At 34.8% G+C, this 15,135-nt stretch overlaps 1 protein-coding gene across 4 annotated transcripts in view; it reads left to right on the forward strand.

The window, feature by feature from the left end:
- Nucleotides 1–15,135, forward strand: part of BBS9 (Bardet-Biedl syndrome 9) — a 320,100-nt gene that overhangs the window by 144,157 nt on the left and 160,808 nt on the right. For all 4 annotated transcript variants that reach the window (XM_068935862.1, XM_009679691.2, XM_009679693.2 and 1 more), the window contains one exon: nt 296–478. In XM_068935862.1, the coding sequence (XP_068791963.1) occupies nt 296–478 (183 nt within the window). The remainder of the gene's footprint in view (nt 1–295; nt 479–15,135) is intronic.

Here is a 15,135-nt window from a genome sequence, read left to right on the forward strand (position 1 = left end):
TGGGGATCAACGTGAGGAGTGCCTTATAGAATATGCACTAAACAGAATCCTTTCTGCATTGATTGTAGTAATAGATTAATCCTGTTGCCGTCTGGACTCGAAATTACCTTGGGTAAGCAAAAGAAAAGTCTAGAAAAATCATAAATCGCTTAATAGTCTCTGTGGTTTGTGTTTGTGGAAAACAGAATTCATCAGGATCTTCTAAAGGAAAACAAGAGTGTGCCAAATGCAATTTCAGTGTAGAGTGTTCAAGGATGGTAAAATTATACCTAACAGAAGTTTGTGATTTTTGCAGGTAATAGCTCTAGCAGATGCAGCAGAGGAAAACCAAGCCAATGTGTTCCAGGCATTCACAAAGTTGAAAAGTGCCACCCATCTGGTGGTTATGCTGATTAGCCTGTGGCAGAAGCTCAGCACTGATCAGGTTGCTCTTCTGGAAGCTACGTTTTTGCCATTAGCACAAGATACACAAGAGCTGGTAAGAATCTGTAGAAGTTACTGAAAAAATGCTCTTAAATTTACATTTCACATTTACTCTGTTGAAGACTGTTCTTTGAAGGGATTTAGTAGGCTTGCTAAGTAGGTGTTTGATGTAAGTGGCTTCTACCAGTTAATCTGAAGACGTGCATGGCTTCTACCAGTTAACTTCCAGTTAGCCGGTCCTTGGTTATCAGGCCAAATAGGAGCATCTCACTTGAAAAGTTTAGCTGTTTTTTTAGCTGTTATCTGGTTGTTAACATTAGCAGAGTAGTTCCAATTTTTGTTAAATGTCCTAATATAAAACACTATGTAATATACACACATGTATTTGTACGCACATGTACACATTCCATAATAACTATAGTAACTAGATATATATTCACAGTAATACAATATATTGAATCTATTAATTAAGCTTTTGCTGCACACTGTCTTCAGTGTTTGCACATTGGTTTATATGGTGAATAAAAGTTATACAAAGAAAATGCTGTCAATAGATAACATGCCAATATTCTCCCAGCCATGCTCTACAGAGTCTTACGTTGTGTAGGTATCTTGCAAATTCTGCTCCGATTTAATGAGTCTGTGAGATTATGTGCAGAATTTGGAGAACAGTTTGTAAAGAAAGACAATGCTGTATTCTATCCTGAAATGAGGGCCCTGGTTAAACTACACTGCTTTACTAGAATTAAGGAATGTTCTGAATTTATAGTAACTACAGTGAATGTCCAGTTAGTTTCAAGTCCATCTTTTTCACTGGGTTGTGGAGTAAAGTACTTAGAGACAGTGTGCCCCAGTAAGAACTGAAATAAGCTCTGGTGACATTTACACCTCTCAGCAAAGTTTCTTTGAGGTAGGTGAACTTTAAAGTATACTGTACAACTCTTCTTACAAATAGATTACATCTAATTTAAAAAACCCTATCTAAATACACTTTAATTTTCATACTCTGCACTGCGTTTTTGCAATGTATAGCAAATCCAGATTTCAATACATACCTAGAACACCTGGAATAGTTTGTGGCAATTTTAGAAAGCCTTTGGTAGTTTCAAGTCAATTTAGGATCATCTACAATTTCAGCTAGGAAAAAAAGCGCATCTTAGTGTTTTACATGATTTTGACCCATAGCACGCAAAGCAAAACAGTTTGAGATTTACTTTAGATTTTTGGCTCATTTACACTTGAAAATCAAACTGTGCAGCTGAGGAGTATGCATTCACATGAATGGAATGGAAAGAAGATTCATATGAATCTCTTAAAAGCCAAAACAACCATTTTTTGCATGACTCACTTTTATTTTGCCATCAGGAATTGTATTACTTTAACACATGTTCTGATACAAGATGGGGAAGTCTGTTGCATGTTCTATAATACCAGATATCACTGTAATGTATATCTCAATGTGGCTTTGATATAGTAGTTCACAGTATTTCATGTCAAGCTGTAAGACATCACATATAAATATTGTAAGGATGTGCATCCTGCAGAGTAGCTAGGATGAAAAATGTAAACCTGCAATAACTGGAGGTAGAAATGGAAATAAAACCTTTACAAAATGTTGAAATACATGCCATATTGAAGTTATTATTGTACCGCAGAAGTCTGAATGTAATTTAAGGAGAAATTTAGTGAGGGGAGGAGGGAAGGGAGGAATCTTCTGACATACCAATGGTATTTACAGACAGAAGCTCCCAGCTAGTATTCAGGTTTCCTTGCAAGCAGTTGAGTGGAACTGCGGTGAAAGAAAGTACTCTGAAGAATTTTTATTTACTCTTCAAACAATTCTGCACAATGGTTTGTTGTATTTTTATTTGGAAAGAATGTGTTAGAAGACAGTTTGGATGTAGTATACCTCTCCAGAATATTTTCTGCCTTGTGAACATTAACCTCTGAAAGTGTTTTTTTTTTTAATAAAAGGGAAATGTTTAGAATATACTATTACCGTAAAAAGAAATGCTTCTCTAACCATAACATCAACGTTATTCTCATACATGCCATTCCATTTAGAACAGATTGCATCTTGTTTTCTAGACTTGGCAATCACTCCAGTTAGATTTTTAGCAAATAGAAAAGTCGTGTTTTGAGTTCCTATTGTCACCAAATTTTTCTCGGACTGCTAAATGGTTTATGTTACTTGAACTTGTTTAAGAGCATAAAAAATTTGATTTTCTTGCCTACAAAGATATTGCAAAAACAATACGGCAAGCTCTCAAAATAAGACACTTACTTAAATGAAGTCTTGAGACTTTCTCTTGTGCTTTAGTGACAAAGGATCTCTAGATTTCTGAAAAAATGAAAAAACCTTTCGTTTTTCCTTTCCAATTCATAACAAACATTGTACTTGCTAACAACTTACATATGTCCTGGGAGTAATAGATTTTTTGGCATCAAATACTTTATTTCTAACAGTAAACTTCTAATTAATACCTAACTAATATTTCTTTGACTAAAGTGACTAAAAGAGTGGCTATTGTTTAATAATGGAAATACAAGGGTGTTCCCTTTTTTTTTTTTTTTTTTTTAAAGATTCTTTCATACAGTTCGTGAATTCTACATAGTCTGAGAAACACAATGCAGAAATTGGATGAGGTCTCTCAGGCAGTAAGCTGCTTTTGTGCAGTGAGATAAATATGGAGTTAGTCTTTCTGCAATTGAAACCGTTAAGAAAGTGATGCTAAAGCTGAACAGAATTAACTTCCAGTTAGTAAGTCAGTGCAGTTTTGTCCCAATGCACTTTGTTACCTCCCGCAGGGCTAAAATTATGCCCATATTCAAAATATAGTAGACGTATATGTCAGTATTTCAGAACATAGTGTTATAATGAAAGTCTAGTTTTGTGCAAACTATACTTTAAAATGTATACAATTTTTGACTGCTATGGGACTGCTGTTTTTTGTTGTTTTTTCTGGAAACATATGGGAGAAAACTATTTTGGAGTTGTTCTGGAGACTAAAATAAAAGTCTTTGATAGCTGTAATGATATTAATGACTTATCAGAGGTTTTATTATGCAGTTCCTTCTTTTTTTCAGGAAATTGGTGACGTATTTTTTTGCAAGCCTAGCATTTTTTATTATTAGCTTATAGCAGGGGATGACAGCAATTTGAAGTACTATATAACCTGGAAAATGAAAATAAGATCATTTTAAATGTTATTTTTCAGTGATTATGCTTTACCAAGCTGAGCTATTTAGATGGAAAGAGATATTCAAAAATGCTGAGTTTGTGATAGAGCATATGTTTACAATAGGAAATCCTTTTGGGAAGGAAAGGAATTTATTCAGGCTAATTTAAAGTGTTCAAAGGGTTCATGCTATACAAGATAGTTTTGATATAACGGTTGCATGGCGTCTGGTTCGAGTGATGACTCAGATGTCTGATCATTAAAACTATTAATGCTTTCTTTGTTCAAAATATTACAAAGGGGAAAAAAGTCTATCAATATTAACATTTTAATTTTAGGTTTGATGGAGGGCCTCGTGCAGTGTAGCCATCTATATCAACTTCATTGAAGAATAAATATTTTCATAACTCTCATGATACCAAATAATGTCATACAGACTTTTCATTGCTCAGAAGCACCCCTTTCTTGCTATAGTCACATTTGTGTTGTTACAGTTTTTAATCGCCATCAACTGGCACTGAGGAAGCATGTTTTAATCTGCTTTTATTTATGTTTAGTATCATAGCAACCAAGCAGGTTTCTGTATTCTGTCTTAATTTCATGTTACAGTTTTAAATTGGAGGTAAAAAAATGCCTGAGGGTGAAATATATATTCTTAAATAACTATATGATTTAGTGTAATAAACTTAAGCTAATGACTATAATTTTACTTCTTTATGGAGTTGATACATAAGAGTGGGAGAAGATAGTTTAAGATAATACTGAAAAAGAGATGATGTCAGAAGAAAATAATTAAGAGTCTAATAAGAGTCACAGGAGTTGGTGCCTCAAAAGTGCCTGTGATTTTTGTGAGAAGATGTGAATGTAAAGCATGAGAAAAAAGAAAAGATTGGCAGTCTGGGAAAGGTGGATACCCTGCTAGGTCTTATGCAGGATAGCAAATGGGTTTTATCGCAGATGTTCTTGTGTAGTACAGAAAATACCACTTTGTGGAAGGAATTTTTTACTGACCAGAAATTCTCAAGATTAAGAATCAGTTTAATTCCTTTATTCCACAAAGTTTAATTCTGTTAATACTAACAGTATCCAACTTTTTTTGAATCTTTCTGTTAATGTTTGCTATTTCTGAAGTTTTGAGTTAATAGTTACACCCTTTGAGGGGAGTAGTTTTCATGTGCCGTAATGCTTAGAATTTATTAGAAATTATCACTTTAAGTAATTCTGTGTAATTAGTTAGAGACTATAGTCCAGCCTGTGTCTTAATCAGAATAAAATAAACCTAGAAGTAGTCTTTAAGATGTTTCATTTTCTATTCTGTTTTTCTCCCATTTTACCACTTTTTAAATGCAAAAGTCTAAGTATATGACATACTGTGAAATATTTTAAAATAAATAGACTGAAATATTTTAAATTGTGTTGCTTTTTGGTATTTTGTAAATACTTTTTTTTTTTTTAAAGAGAAATAAATAGAAAAAAAAAAGCCTCAGGGCAGTGACAACTGGTAATTTGGAACTAGGCGGATGATGTCCTCACAATTCTATCCTGTTATTTACCTTCCTGAACAAACAAGCTTATGGCAGATATGTGGTTTTTTTTTTTTTTCTTTTCTTCTTTCCAGAAAAGAAGTGGAGCAGCTGAAAGTGAGTGGTTTTAGAGGCAGACACATGTGATATCTTTTTTTCCAGTTGGGAAAAAATACTTTGTTTTAAATATTATTGGCTATATTTTTTCAAAAAAAAAACCCAACAGACAAAAAGTCTTTTTCGTATTTGAGGCAAAGGCATACAACTGAATCATTCAGAAACATTGTTCCAGTATGGTCAAACGTCTAAGTCCAATAAAAGTGGAGAGAAAACACTAGTGGCTTTTGAACCATTAATCCCCTAAATAAAGAGAATGAACTTTAAGCTTTTCTAGGTAAAAATCATCATCGTTTCCAGTGAATGGAAATAAGATTAGCCTCAGTCTGAAGCTTAGTTTTAGTTCAGGGCAGCATAGATTCTCAAATGAGGGAAAAATGGAGCAGAAGGAATGAGATTTCCCACTCCTCCCTATAGGCAGGAAAGATCTTAGTGATTAGGGAGAGAGGTTACAGATGAAATCGCGGTGCCTGGAACGTGTCAGATGTCCTCTGCTCATGCATATATATATGACCCTGCTCTAGAGTGAGCAAAGTAAGGGCCTGGCTCAAGTGCCAGCCTTTTTTGGTTTTGTTTTTCACAAGTTAGGAGGCAGAAAGCTCAGCAGAATAGTCTGCTAGCCTATTTTCAAGAGGACTAGGATACAGTGTGGGTGGAGAGTGGGTGGAGAGAAGGGTGTGCAGTTGAAAGCAGATTACCTAATTTATGTGTAATCATTGTTACTTGCTTTTTCAAGATCCCTTAAAAGTTTCTAACTGGTTACTTGTTAATTTTATAACAGTTAGAAATAAAAGATTGAATGTTTGTGGTAAATAATTTGGGGGAAAGAGGGAATCTGAAGCGTGAAGTGATGGTGCCACCATTTCTTTAAGTGCTATCAAATAGTTCCTCTTAATGTTTATGAATCATTATCTTCCTGCAGTTAATTTTGTTCAGTGAGGAAACAGTACATGATGGCAAACATACCAAGTTGCTTTCAATTGGAGGTAAAATATGCCATTGTCTATTGATTTTCATATGTAGCTGAATTCACATAATTTGTAATAGTGAATTCTATGAGTAGCATAGACGAGTCCAAATCTTTTGTTCAGCTGAGAAGAAAGGCTTACTGTGGTCTGTGAAATCTATTGTGTGGTACTGAAAATCTATGAAGTAGTATATTTTCATCTGATGCTTCCTGCTTCAAAGGACTAGCAGAGGAAGCCTTGCATTCCTGAAGCTACGTCCAAAGATCTTTTCAAATCTGCTTTGTCATTTGCAATTTTTACTGTGGTTGGTGAGGCGGGGACATAAGCTCTTTAGTTAGAAAAAAAAATATCTTCCGTTCTTCTGGTGGTTGAGAAGTGTACTCTTCAAAGAAAAAAAATTGTTTTCTATTAGCTTTTTTTTCTTCTGGTTTTCATAAAATTTAATTTAAGCAAAATTAACTTGGATAGCCTACCAAGTACTGCAGCAGTCATGAGAGACATACCCTTTGTTAGCTAGACTAAACAAGTTTCTGTTATCAGCAGTCTTTCTCTGTGTAATATTGTGGTGGGGCACCTCTACATTTTCTCTTTGTTAAGGAAGTGTAATCCATCTAGTTCAGGTACAAAGAGAAGCTAAGATATTTTAGTATAGTAATTCAGTAATTACTGAATATGTGCTGCATACCGGTAGTTTGGATCAGTTGTGATTTAACCTGCTTAATGACGAGATTGATGCATTACAACGATTATGGCAATGTTGTTCACGAAAACGTCTTTAACACTTCATACATCATCAACGTGTCTTTCTTTTGGGTGGTTTCTTTCAAGGAGGCTGACTATCAGTGGAGAATTCTCTTGATATGGTGTCGTAACTGAAAATCTGCAGAGCCTTGGTGTGTCAATGAAGCTGGTCTCTAATGAAAAGCATTGTGCTACTGTTTTAAAAATATAATCAGATTATAAAGGAGTGAAAAAAGTCATACACTGGGACTACTTGATATTTAAAAAATATCGATATTTTAAAAATTGATCAGTTTCAGTATCATTAGTGTAAGGTTTTCCCATTACGTGTTCGGACAAAGTTTATAGACTAAGAAGTTGCATATTTAATGTTAATTTTATTTTCTCATTGTCTCATACTGGTTCAAAGCTGTGATTCTTGTATTCCAAATACTGCAATGCTATGTTAGTATCTGCTTCAAAAAAGCCAACACTGTGTCATGGCTTTGTCTGATACAATAAGATGGAGACACTCCCAAAAATTTTATGAAGCTCTCGATTTTTATCAAACATAGGACTTAATAATATGCAGCTAAATAGATATATAATTTCCCTCAAATGTGTGAAGTGTGTCCGTTAAAAGTGTTTCTAGGAGGGTGTATCAAGACCTGATCATCAAATCATCATTTAGCAGAGTTACAATTTCAGTTTAGACAAAAAAAACAACAGCAACAACTTTAGAACCAAAACCGGTAGTACCACTACGGCTTTGTTTTGGTTTTGATTTTAAGATAACCTATAGCTATACAAGCTTTCCACTTATTTTTCCTACTTAGTAAGGATGGCCTTTTGAACTGTTCACACATTTTGGTATTGTATAATGTGTCTATTGCAGTTTACAAAGATATTGCAGTGTGATAAGACATGAATATTTCATCTTGTTAAAAGATCCCAGACACAATTATTGGCTTTTTTTTTTTAATATGATTTTACAGAGTAGCCATTTTTACAGGTGGAAGTCTCTTTCCTTTTAGTGGGTGGTAAGCTTCTTTATCTTACTTTCCTAAATCAAAAATATGAGAATGTTCTCTCATATCTGCACAGGTGGTGGTATGATCGCTTTATGTTAGGATTATAGTGACAGCCCAGTTCACATTAAAGGAACATAAAGATTACAAAGAGCAGGCCATGGTCTGTTTCAGCCATCATCTGCAGGCTTTTTCAATGAAGTCAGACTTTGATATACTCAAAATCTAATCTTGATTTCTCAAAAGTAAAACAGGAGGTTGTTCATAAGACAAGGTCATACAAACGATGTAGGAGTTCGTGGTCATTCCCCAAGCTGCAGTCTCAAGAAACCAAAAAATTAGTTCTAGCATGAGCCTAAAAATCAGGTATTCAAGTAAACTGTGCAAATCCAGTTTGCCACTGTCCTTTTTGTCCTCACCTTTTCATTTTGTGAGAATACAACTTCCACAAATTGAAGCAATCAAAGTGCGTTTAAAGTTATAGGTGAGTGGATCTGACGGACTGTCAGAATTCAAATAGGAAATAGTAAACTTGCTTCTTTCAGAGCTAAGATATTTGGGTGGATGGGGTTCCATATTTCACAGCTTTCAGAAACACGAACTCACTTGTCAAGCTTTTTTGGAATGTTATAGTGGCAGCCTATAGTATAAGGATATTATAATAAGAGAAGAAAGGAAGTTCATCCCCAGGGATATCACTGATATGAAAATAAAAGGTATGCTGAGATGCAGTGAGATGCCTCAGGAAGATATTTTTAAGCATATATTTTTTTTCTGCTTTTTTCTCCAGAGCAAGTATAACATGGTCCAAGTTCTCTTCTCCAGATCCAAAAACAGTCTTGCTGAACCTCATTGAACTTGCAGACCTTGTTTATGGCAGACCCGCTGCTGAATGTATAGCATTCTTCGGAAAGATCCGTGACTCGTGATGTGTTTGCATGCCTGCAGACAGCTTTGACAGCATCTACAAAACCCATACAGCACCTTAGTGTAGGTGGATTTACTGGTGAAAAATGTTTGAGGAAAAGATAGATGAAGTGTTAGATGATTTCAGTGCTAAAAAGCAAAATAACGTACTTCTGAAGCTGGCTACAAAGAAGCCAAACCACTCCATTCATGCAGTGAATACAAGAGTTTCTTTCATCAGTTCCCAAAAAAGGGTCAATGATTGTAAGGAGTCAAGTTCCAAAATAGAAGATTAAGATGACAAAAAACCTAAAAAAATTCATAAAATGATTCAACGATGGCCTCTGCAGAAACCCATGGTGTGTATGATCACTCAGGATTCTGGATGGGATGCACTTGTATTTTGACAGACAACCATTGCTAGAGGTGTAACTGTACAGTTAGATACTTATAGTTGATTTTTCTGAAAAACATACCCTCTTCTCTTTTACAAACAAACTCTGCCTCAGAGATTGTCCTAATTTTCACTATTAGCCAGAAATAAAATAATAAAAAACAGTTGTTAGGACACACTCTGATCTCGTTTTAGAAGGTATGAGACAATTTGAAACGGGAAATTGGGCGATATTGGTATACTGCTTGTCAAGAAGAAAACTACTGAACTAATTCTATTTTAATTCTGACCCAGCCTATTTCTAACCTAATTTTGGAAATTTTTCTATGTGGATGGCAAAGAACATCCTATCCTAAAGGAGGCAGCCCATGTTCAAATTTGGATAGAGTGATCAGAGATGGCTTCAATTTTAATGGAAGGACTAATTTATCCACCATCTCTACTCATCCTAATTTTTCATGCTTCAGTGAAGCATGCACTTTCCTAAGAGCAGACTGCTAAAAGCAAAAGCATGGAAGAGAGTTAATGAGCTGTAGGAATAGGAATCCAATCCCCTCCTAGAAGAGAGATCTGCTATCTTATAGGCGATATTCTCTCTCATCCTGTTATCAGCTGTTTCATCAGTATACTAAAACTCTATAACAGCTAATAATCATAATTTGTTTCTGTGAATGGGACTTTCTTGATGATTGTACTTGAAAAACAGTTTTAAATCTTGAATGATCACAGTCGTCATCATGATAGAATGCATCACACAGAATGTTTTAGTCACCCTCAGTTTGCTAGACTCCTAGAGCACTCGTTATTTGGTATGCTTCAGAAGGTCTTTTGAATTCCTGAAGAAGTGTTCCACAAGCACTTTTTAATACTACTTTTCATAATTCCCTTTTGTGCAATATTATTTTTCCAGATCATTGTTGGTAAAGTATTAGTTTAGGAGCACTGTTCATTAAAGGTAAATATTGCATCTTCTGTAAGATTTTACTTTCCAAGCCAAATGCACTTTCTGCCTTCTTCCCAAACCTGACGACATTATGCAAAGAGGCTTTGGTAAATCATGTTTAAAAAACTTGTATCCATAGAGTAGAAAACAAAAAAAACCCTGTTAGTCTTATATTTAGTGAGAAAGAGATCAGTGGTTTGTGAATTGTGCTTTAGAGGACAAAAATATCAAAGCAAGAATAAAGGTTTGAACAGAAAGCATGCTTTTCAGGAAAATATCTGTCATACACGTTTGTATCCTGTATTCGCCTTTGAAGCTGCCATAAGGTACGTTATACATTTACTAAGCAGGACTTGAAACGGGCAGTTCTTGTAGAGTGGTGTTTGTGCTGCAGGAGTTTTGTTAAATAAGTATTTCCACACTGTACAGATAAAGATGCTATTCCTGTTCTCACTGGCAATTACAGCACAGCAATGCAGAATTGGCAAGTATATTTGTGACAGATTTTTTAAAATCTTATTTGCCTAAGTTTTTTTTTTTTTAATGAATATCTATTAATCACAATCCACTGCCTCAAAATTTGAGGTATTACTATTTGAATGAGATGCTTTGAAGTAGCTTGAAAATAGTTGCTAACATTTAGTAGTTAAGATATTTAGTAGCTGTGCACGGATCTACTGTGCTATAATCAGAGACTTAGATTAGTTCAGCAAATATTGTCAAGAGGTGATCTCATGCAGCGTCCTTGATCAGTCTTGATTGCTTTCTATAGTCTTCGGTTTGTTGGTCTTCATAGGTTCCTTAATCTTTTCTGCCTTAAGTAAATGTTGCATCATGATGCCTGCAGAGCTTGATTGTTTAGGAAATGGCATGTTGTGATCAGAGTTGTCTCATTTTTACCTTGTACTGCCCCGCTTGTTGTATTCATCTTTTGTCCTTTGTATTTTAAGTAAGTTGTAAATTTTTTAGAGTAGTGGCTATTTTTTTATATGGTTAGGCCAAATCCTTAATAAGATTTAGATGTCTGTCATGTAGTATTTGACGAGCATATGAGACTTCAGAGGTGCTGCCTGACAAATAAGAATGTTTTTTCTTTCCTAGAATTTTCTTGCTTCAAATTATAATGAAATTGTATCATCTGTACTGATTTGAACTATTCTTCTAGAATTCTGTATTTAGTTCTCTTGATTTTAGTTGTTCTGTCTCTTACCTTATCTTAGATTTTTAGCTGTATCCTCACTTTGATACAGCTTTCATCAGTCTGGAAATTCCTATTAGAATTTATACTTCAATTATTTTAAGTGCCGATAGAAATAAAATGCAAATCAGTAAATAATATTATGGATGCTATCCATAATATTTGATTCAAATGAAGATGTGATTAGAGAGCGCAGAATGAAGAATGTGAGTTGCTTCTATGGCAAGAATCTGAGTTGCTTCTTTTTCCTAATGTGTGTTTGCTATAAACATGCTTCTTAAGCACTAAATTGGTGTGGAAAGTATTTAAGCTTGATTTTCATTCAATTCATCTAGATTTTCATCAGACTTAAAGAATTCCACTACTCTGTAGGACTTTATCTGTTCCATGCATTTTAGATATTGCTGTGATGTTTTTTTAGTACTACTATTAATTTTTACAAAAGTGAATTCTAGAGGGTTCTAGAAGAATTTCTCATAGTGGCATTTTTAAAGCACTATCATATAGAAAAACTTTTTCTGTTGTAACAGGGGTAGTTCTTCAATTAAATCATGTGCATCTTAAAAATCACGTTGTCTCAGGAGGGTGTATGTTCAAAGTTTATACCTTCAGACTTTGGTAATACTTTATTGCATTTTTTTCTAGAATTAGCAAGTGCTGTATAGACATAGATAGACTCTATTCACTTGGCTTTTCTTTTGGTGTTATGCAAACTGCATTCAAATGGTCTCCTAAATTGCTTATCAGATCATTTTTAACAGCAGTTTTTCAGATATACTCACAAGGGAAACAGTTTGTCAGCTCCGGTTTTGCCAGAACAGAGAAATCTTGCATGCCATCTTCATGGTTAGTGGCTATGGCTGTTATCTGTCATTCAGGAGACAGGTAGAATATAAGATATGCTCTGAGAATATGGTATAGGATAACTGGAGGTACAGCAAATTCCTAGCAAAATTTGCCTGTGGTTTGTATCAGAAGCTACTAATTCAGTAGCCCTGGTTAAGTGAATTGCATTTGTAACAGTAAGCTAATTTTTCTTTAATCACCATTAAATCAAAGTATTGAGACACATTGATAGTGTTTCTTGTAAATTAGCTTATGCAATTCTTTCAAATATAGAAATCTCTTCCATTTGTGTGTGTGTTTGTGTGTGGCTTAGATAAGCATATAGGCCAAGGTTGTCATCCAGTAAGGTGAGTTTCCACATACTCTAGCATTTTTGAGACTTGATGAAATTGTTATTGTGACTGAAATCAAGAAATAAGATGGATACAGTCAAATTTCTGAGTTAACAGCTGTAAGAATTCTCATAATTTGGCTTACAGCAGCGTTGCATAGTTTTTGCAGTACGTTTCACATTGCATCCGCATTCTTTGAGTACTGTTTTGGCTATCACTCCAGGATAAACTGTTTCATAGTCAGCCTGAAAATGGTTTTTGCCTTAGGAGTAGTAATACTGAAAGAGTGATAAAGATTTTCAAAGTAAATCTGTGCTATTTAAGACGGACAGACTTCCTAAGATGCAGCATCATCTGGCTAATGAAAATGACTTCAGAACTATCTTGTTCAAGTTTCACTAATGTGCCATCAGAATAGTCTATTTACACTCAGGACAGCCAGTATTAATGTATAGCCTGCTAACTAAATTTTCACAATTCGTAGAGTTCTGTTAATTCCATAAGCCAGTGGTTCTCAAACTTACCTGTTGAATGACTCCCTGCAGCCACTTGTTTCTTTCTACTTTCCCTTTCTTTGTTGTCTACCCAATCTCTTTCCTGGAATATTGCCAGCCCTACTTGTATTTCTGAGCTCTTACAGCAGCCGCTTCCTTCTGTTGGTATCTTCAGTTTTGCTGCCTGTAGTATATTCTTTCCCCTCCTGGAAACCATTTCCAGGTTATCCCCGAGTTTTGACAACCTGTTCCCTAAACAGTACAATCATTTGTCCTGGTCTGTTCTTCCTACAAAGAGGATGCAGTTTCCTGTCTAACATAATCTTTTGTGTGGGGTTTTGAGTGATTTTTACTCAGCTTTGAACTAATGAAGAGACTTACAGCAAGTACAGCTGTAAACATAGATTTCTGTAGGCATTTATGATTTATTTCCCTTTTTTTGCAGTTGTCTGCATAAAGCCTATGATAAGATGAGTTTTTGTGGAGGCTTTTTTGTTGCTTAAAAATTCCAGAAACCATATTTAGTGTTCAAGTGAAATTAAGTCTTCTCAGCTCATATTTTATAACTTAAATTAGAAATAAAAACTTTCTGTGGACAAAGTTACTTGTTCCTTGAGCAGTAAAAAGGTCATATAACTTAAAGGATCATCTCCAAAGGTCTTAAGCCTATATAAAGAAGGTTCTTACCAGAGAATTTTTAATGCTTTTTGCGAAGTACAGAAGATATTTAATCCTACTGGTGAGAACTATCCAACTAGACTTTCTAGCTTTCCATTTCTGTTGAACTTTCAATGAGTTGTAGGAAATACTTTTACATCTCCCATTTTACTTTAACACGTTCTTCTATGTCATACGTTCTCTGATAATTTGGACAAGAGTCCAAATTGTTATCCTGTATTGACATAGCTGCTTGACAATTTTATGCCAAAAAAACCCTAATATGGTAGGTTGAGGTATACCAGATGCAGCGCAGGAGTTGTTATTAAGAGGAGCTGAGGGCACTGAGTACTTAGAGCTACTTTTGTATCTCTAATTCTGATCCTGGATAGGAGTCAGTGTCCTTGAAGTTTAGAGTAATGTGCAATAGCATGCAAAATATTATAAGTGCAGCTTGAAGTGGCTATCTTAATTCTGCTTTCCCTTACCTTGGTGGGTTTCACTGGAAATGCTAAAATTTTTTTCCTTGGTGGTCGTCTGTAACTTTACTTGGCTCGTTAAAAAGGAACTGACAGATTTAGTTGAAGGAAAATTAAATGATCTAGTGGAGAAATAGTTATGAGAATGTCTGTATTTAACCATTTTGGAATAGTACTGTGTCATAGCAGGCTTACATTATTAACAAGCATTCTTTAAAAATTTTCTCCTCTTTTGCATTACGTAGCATAAGAACTGAACTGGCTCTGAAAAAGTCTTTGATATTATTAGTCTGAGCAAACATTTCTGCTTGACGGTCTTCAACTGTGGTCAAAGGCATGGTGAAGATTCCAGTAAATTCCAGTCCTATCTATGTGTTTGATGTAAGCAGACTTTCAAGAGACAACATTCATCTCACAACCACAACCAAAACGATCTTCTGTTTCTATTGTTCCTTAAACGTTCCCCTCTCATAAATCCTGTGGCATGTAGAACAAAGTGGCTTTCTTTTGCGGACTAAATCATTAACTCGTTACCTACAAGGTTTGAAAAGAAATGAAGTTATAATCTTCAAGCTAAATAATGACTTCTGTGGGGCTGGCATTTACATATTTACTTCCTATTGCCTTTTGTTTTGCTTCCGTATATCAAGGATGTTTTCATCCGTTTAATTCTGAGAAGTACAATATGTAATTCTAGTGACCTATTACACACTACTTTTCAAATATTAAACATCGCAGAATGAACTAGGTTTTACATTCAAAGAGAGTCCCATGCTTATCTATTATACCCAGAGAGGAAAAACACTGGAAGACTAACAGCTTGACAAAGCTGAGTTTCCATGGTTCTTATCCATGTTAAAATATAGGGGAAAAAAAGAATACTTATTATTTTAATCACCTTGAGGCCACTTGTCTAAAATTAAGAATG

The sequence above is a fragment of the Struthio camelus genome, chromosome 2 (genome assembly GCF_040807025.1).
Source record: "Struthio camelus isolate bStrCam1 chromosome 2, bStrCam1.hap1, whole genome shotgun sequence".
In the NCBI taxonomy this organism is placed as follows: domain Eukaryota; kingdom Metazoa; phylum Chordata; class Aves; order Struthioniformes; family Struthionidae; genus Struthio; species Struthio camelus.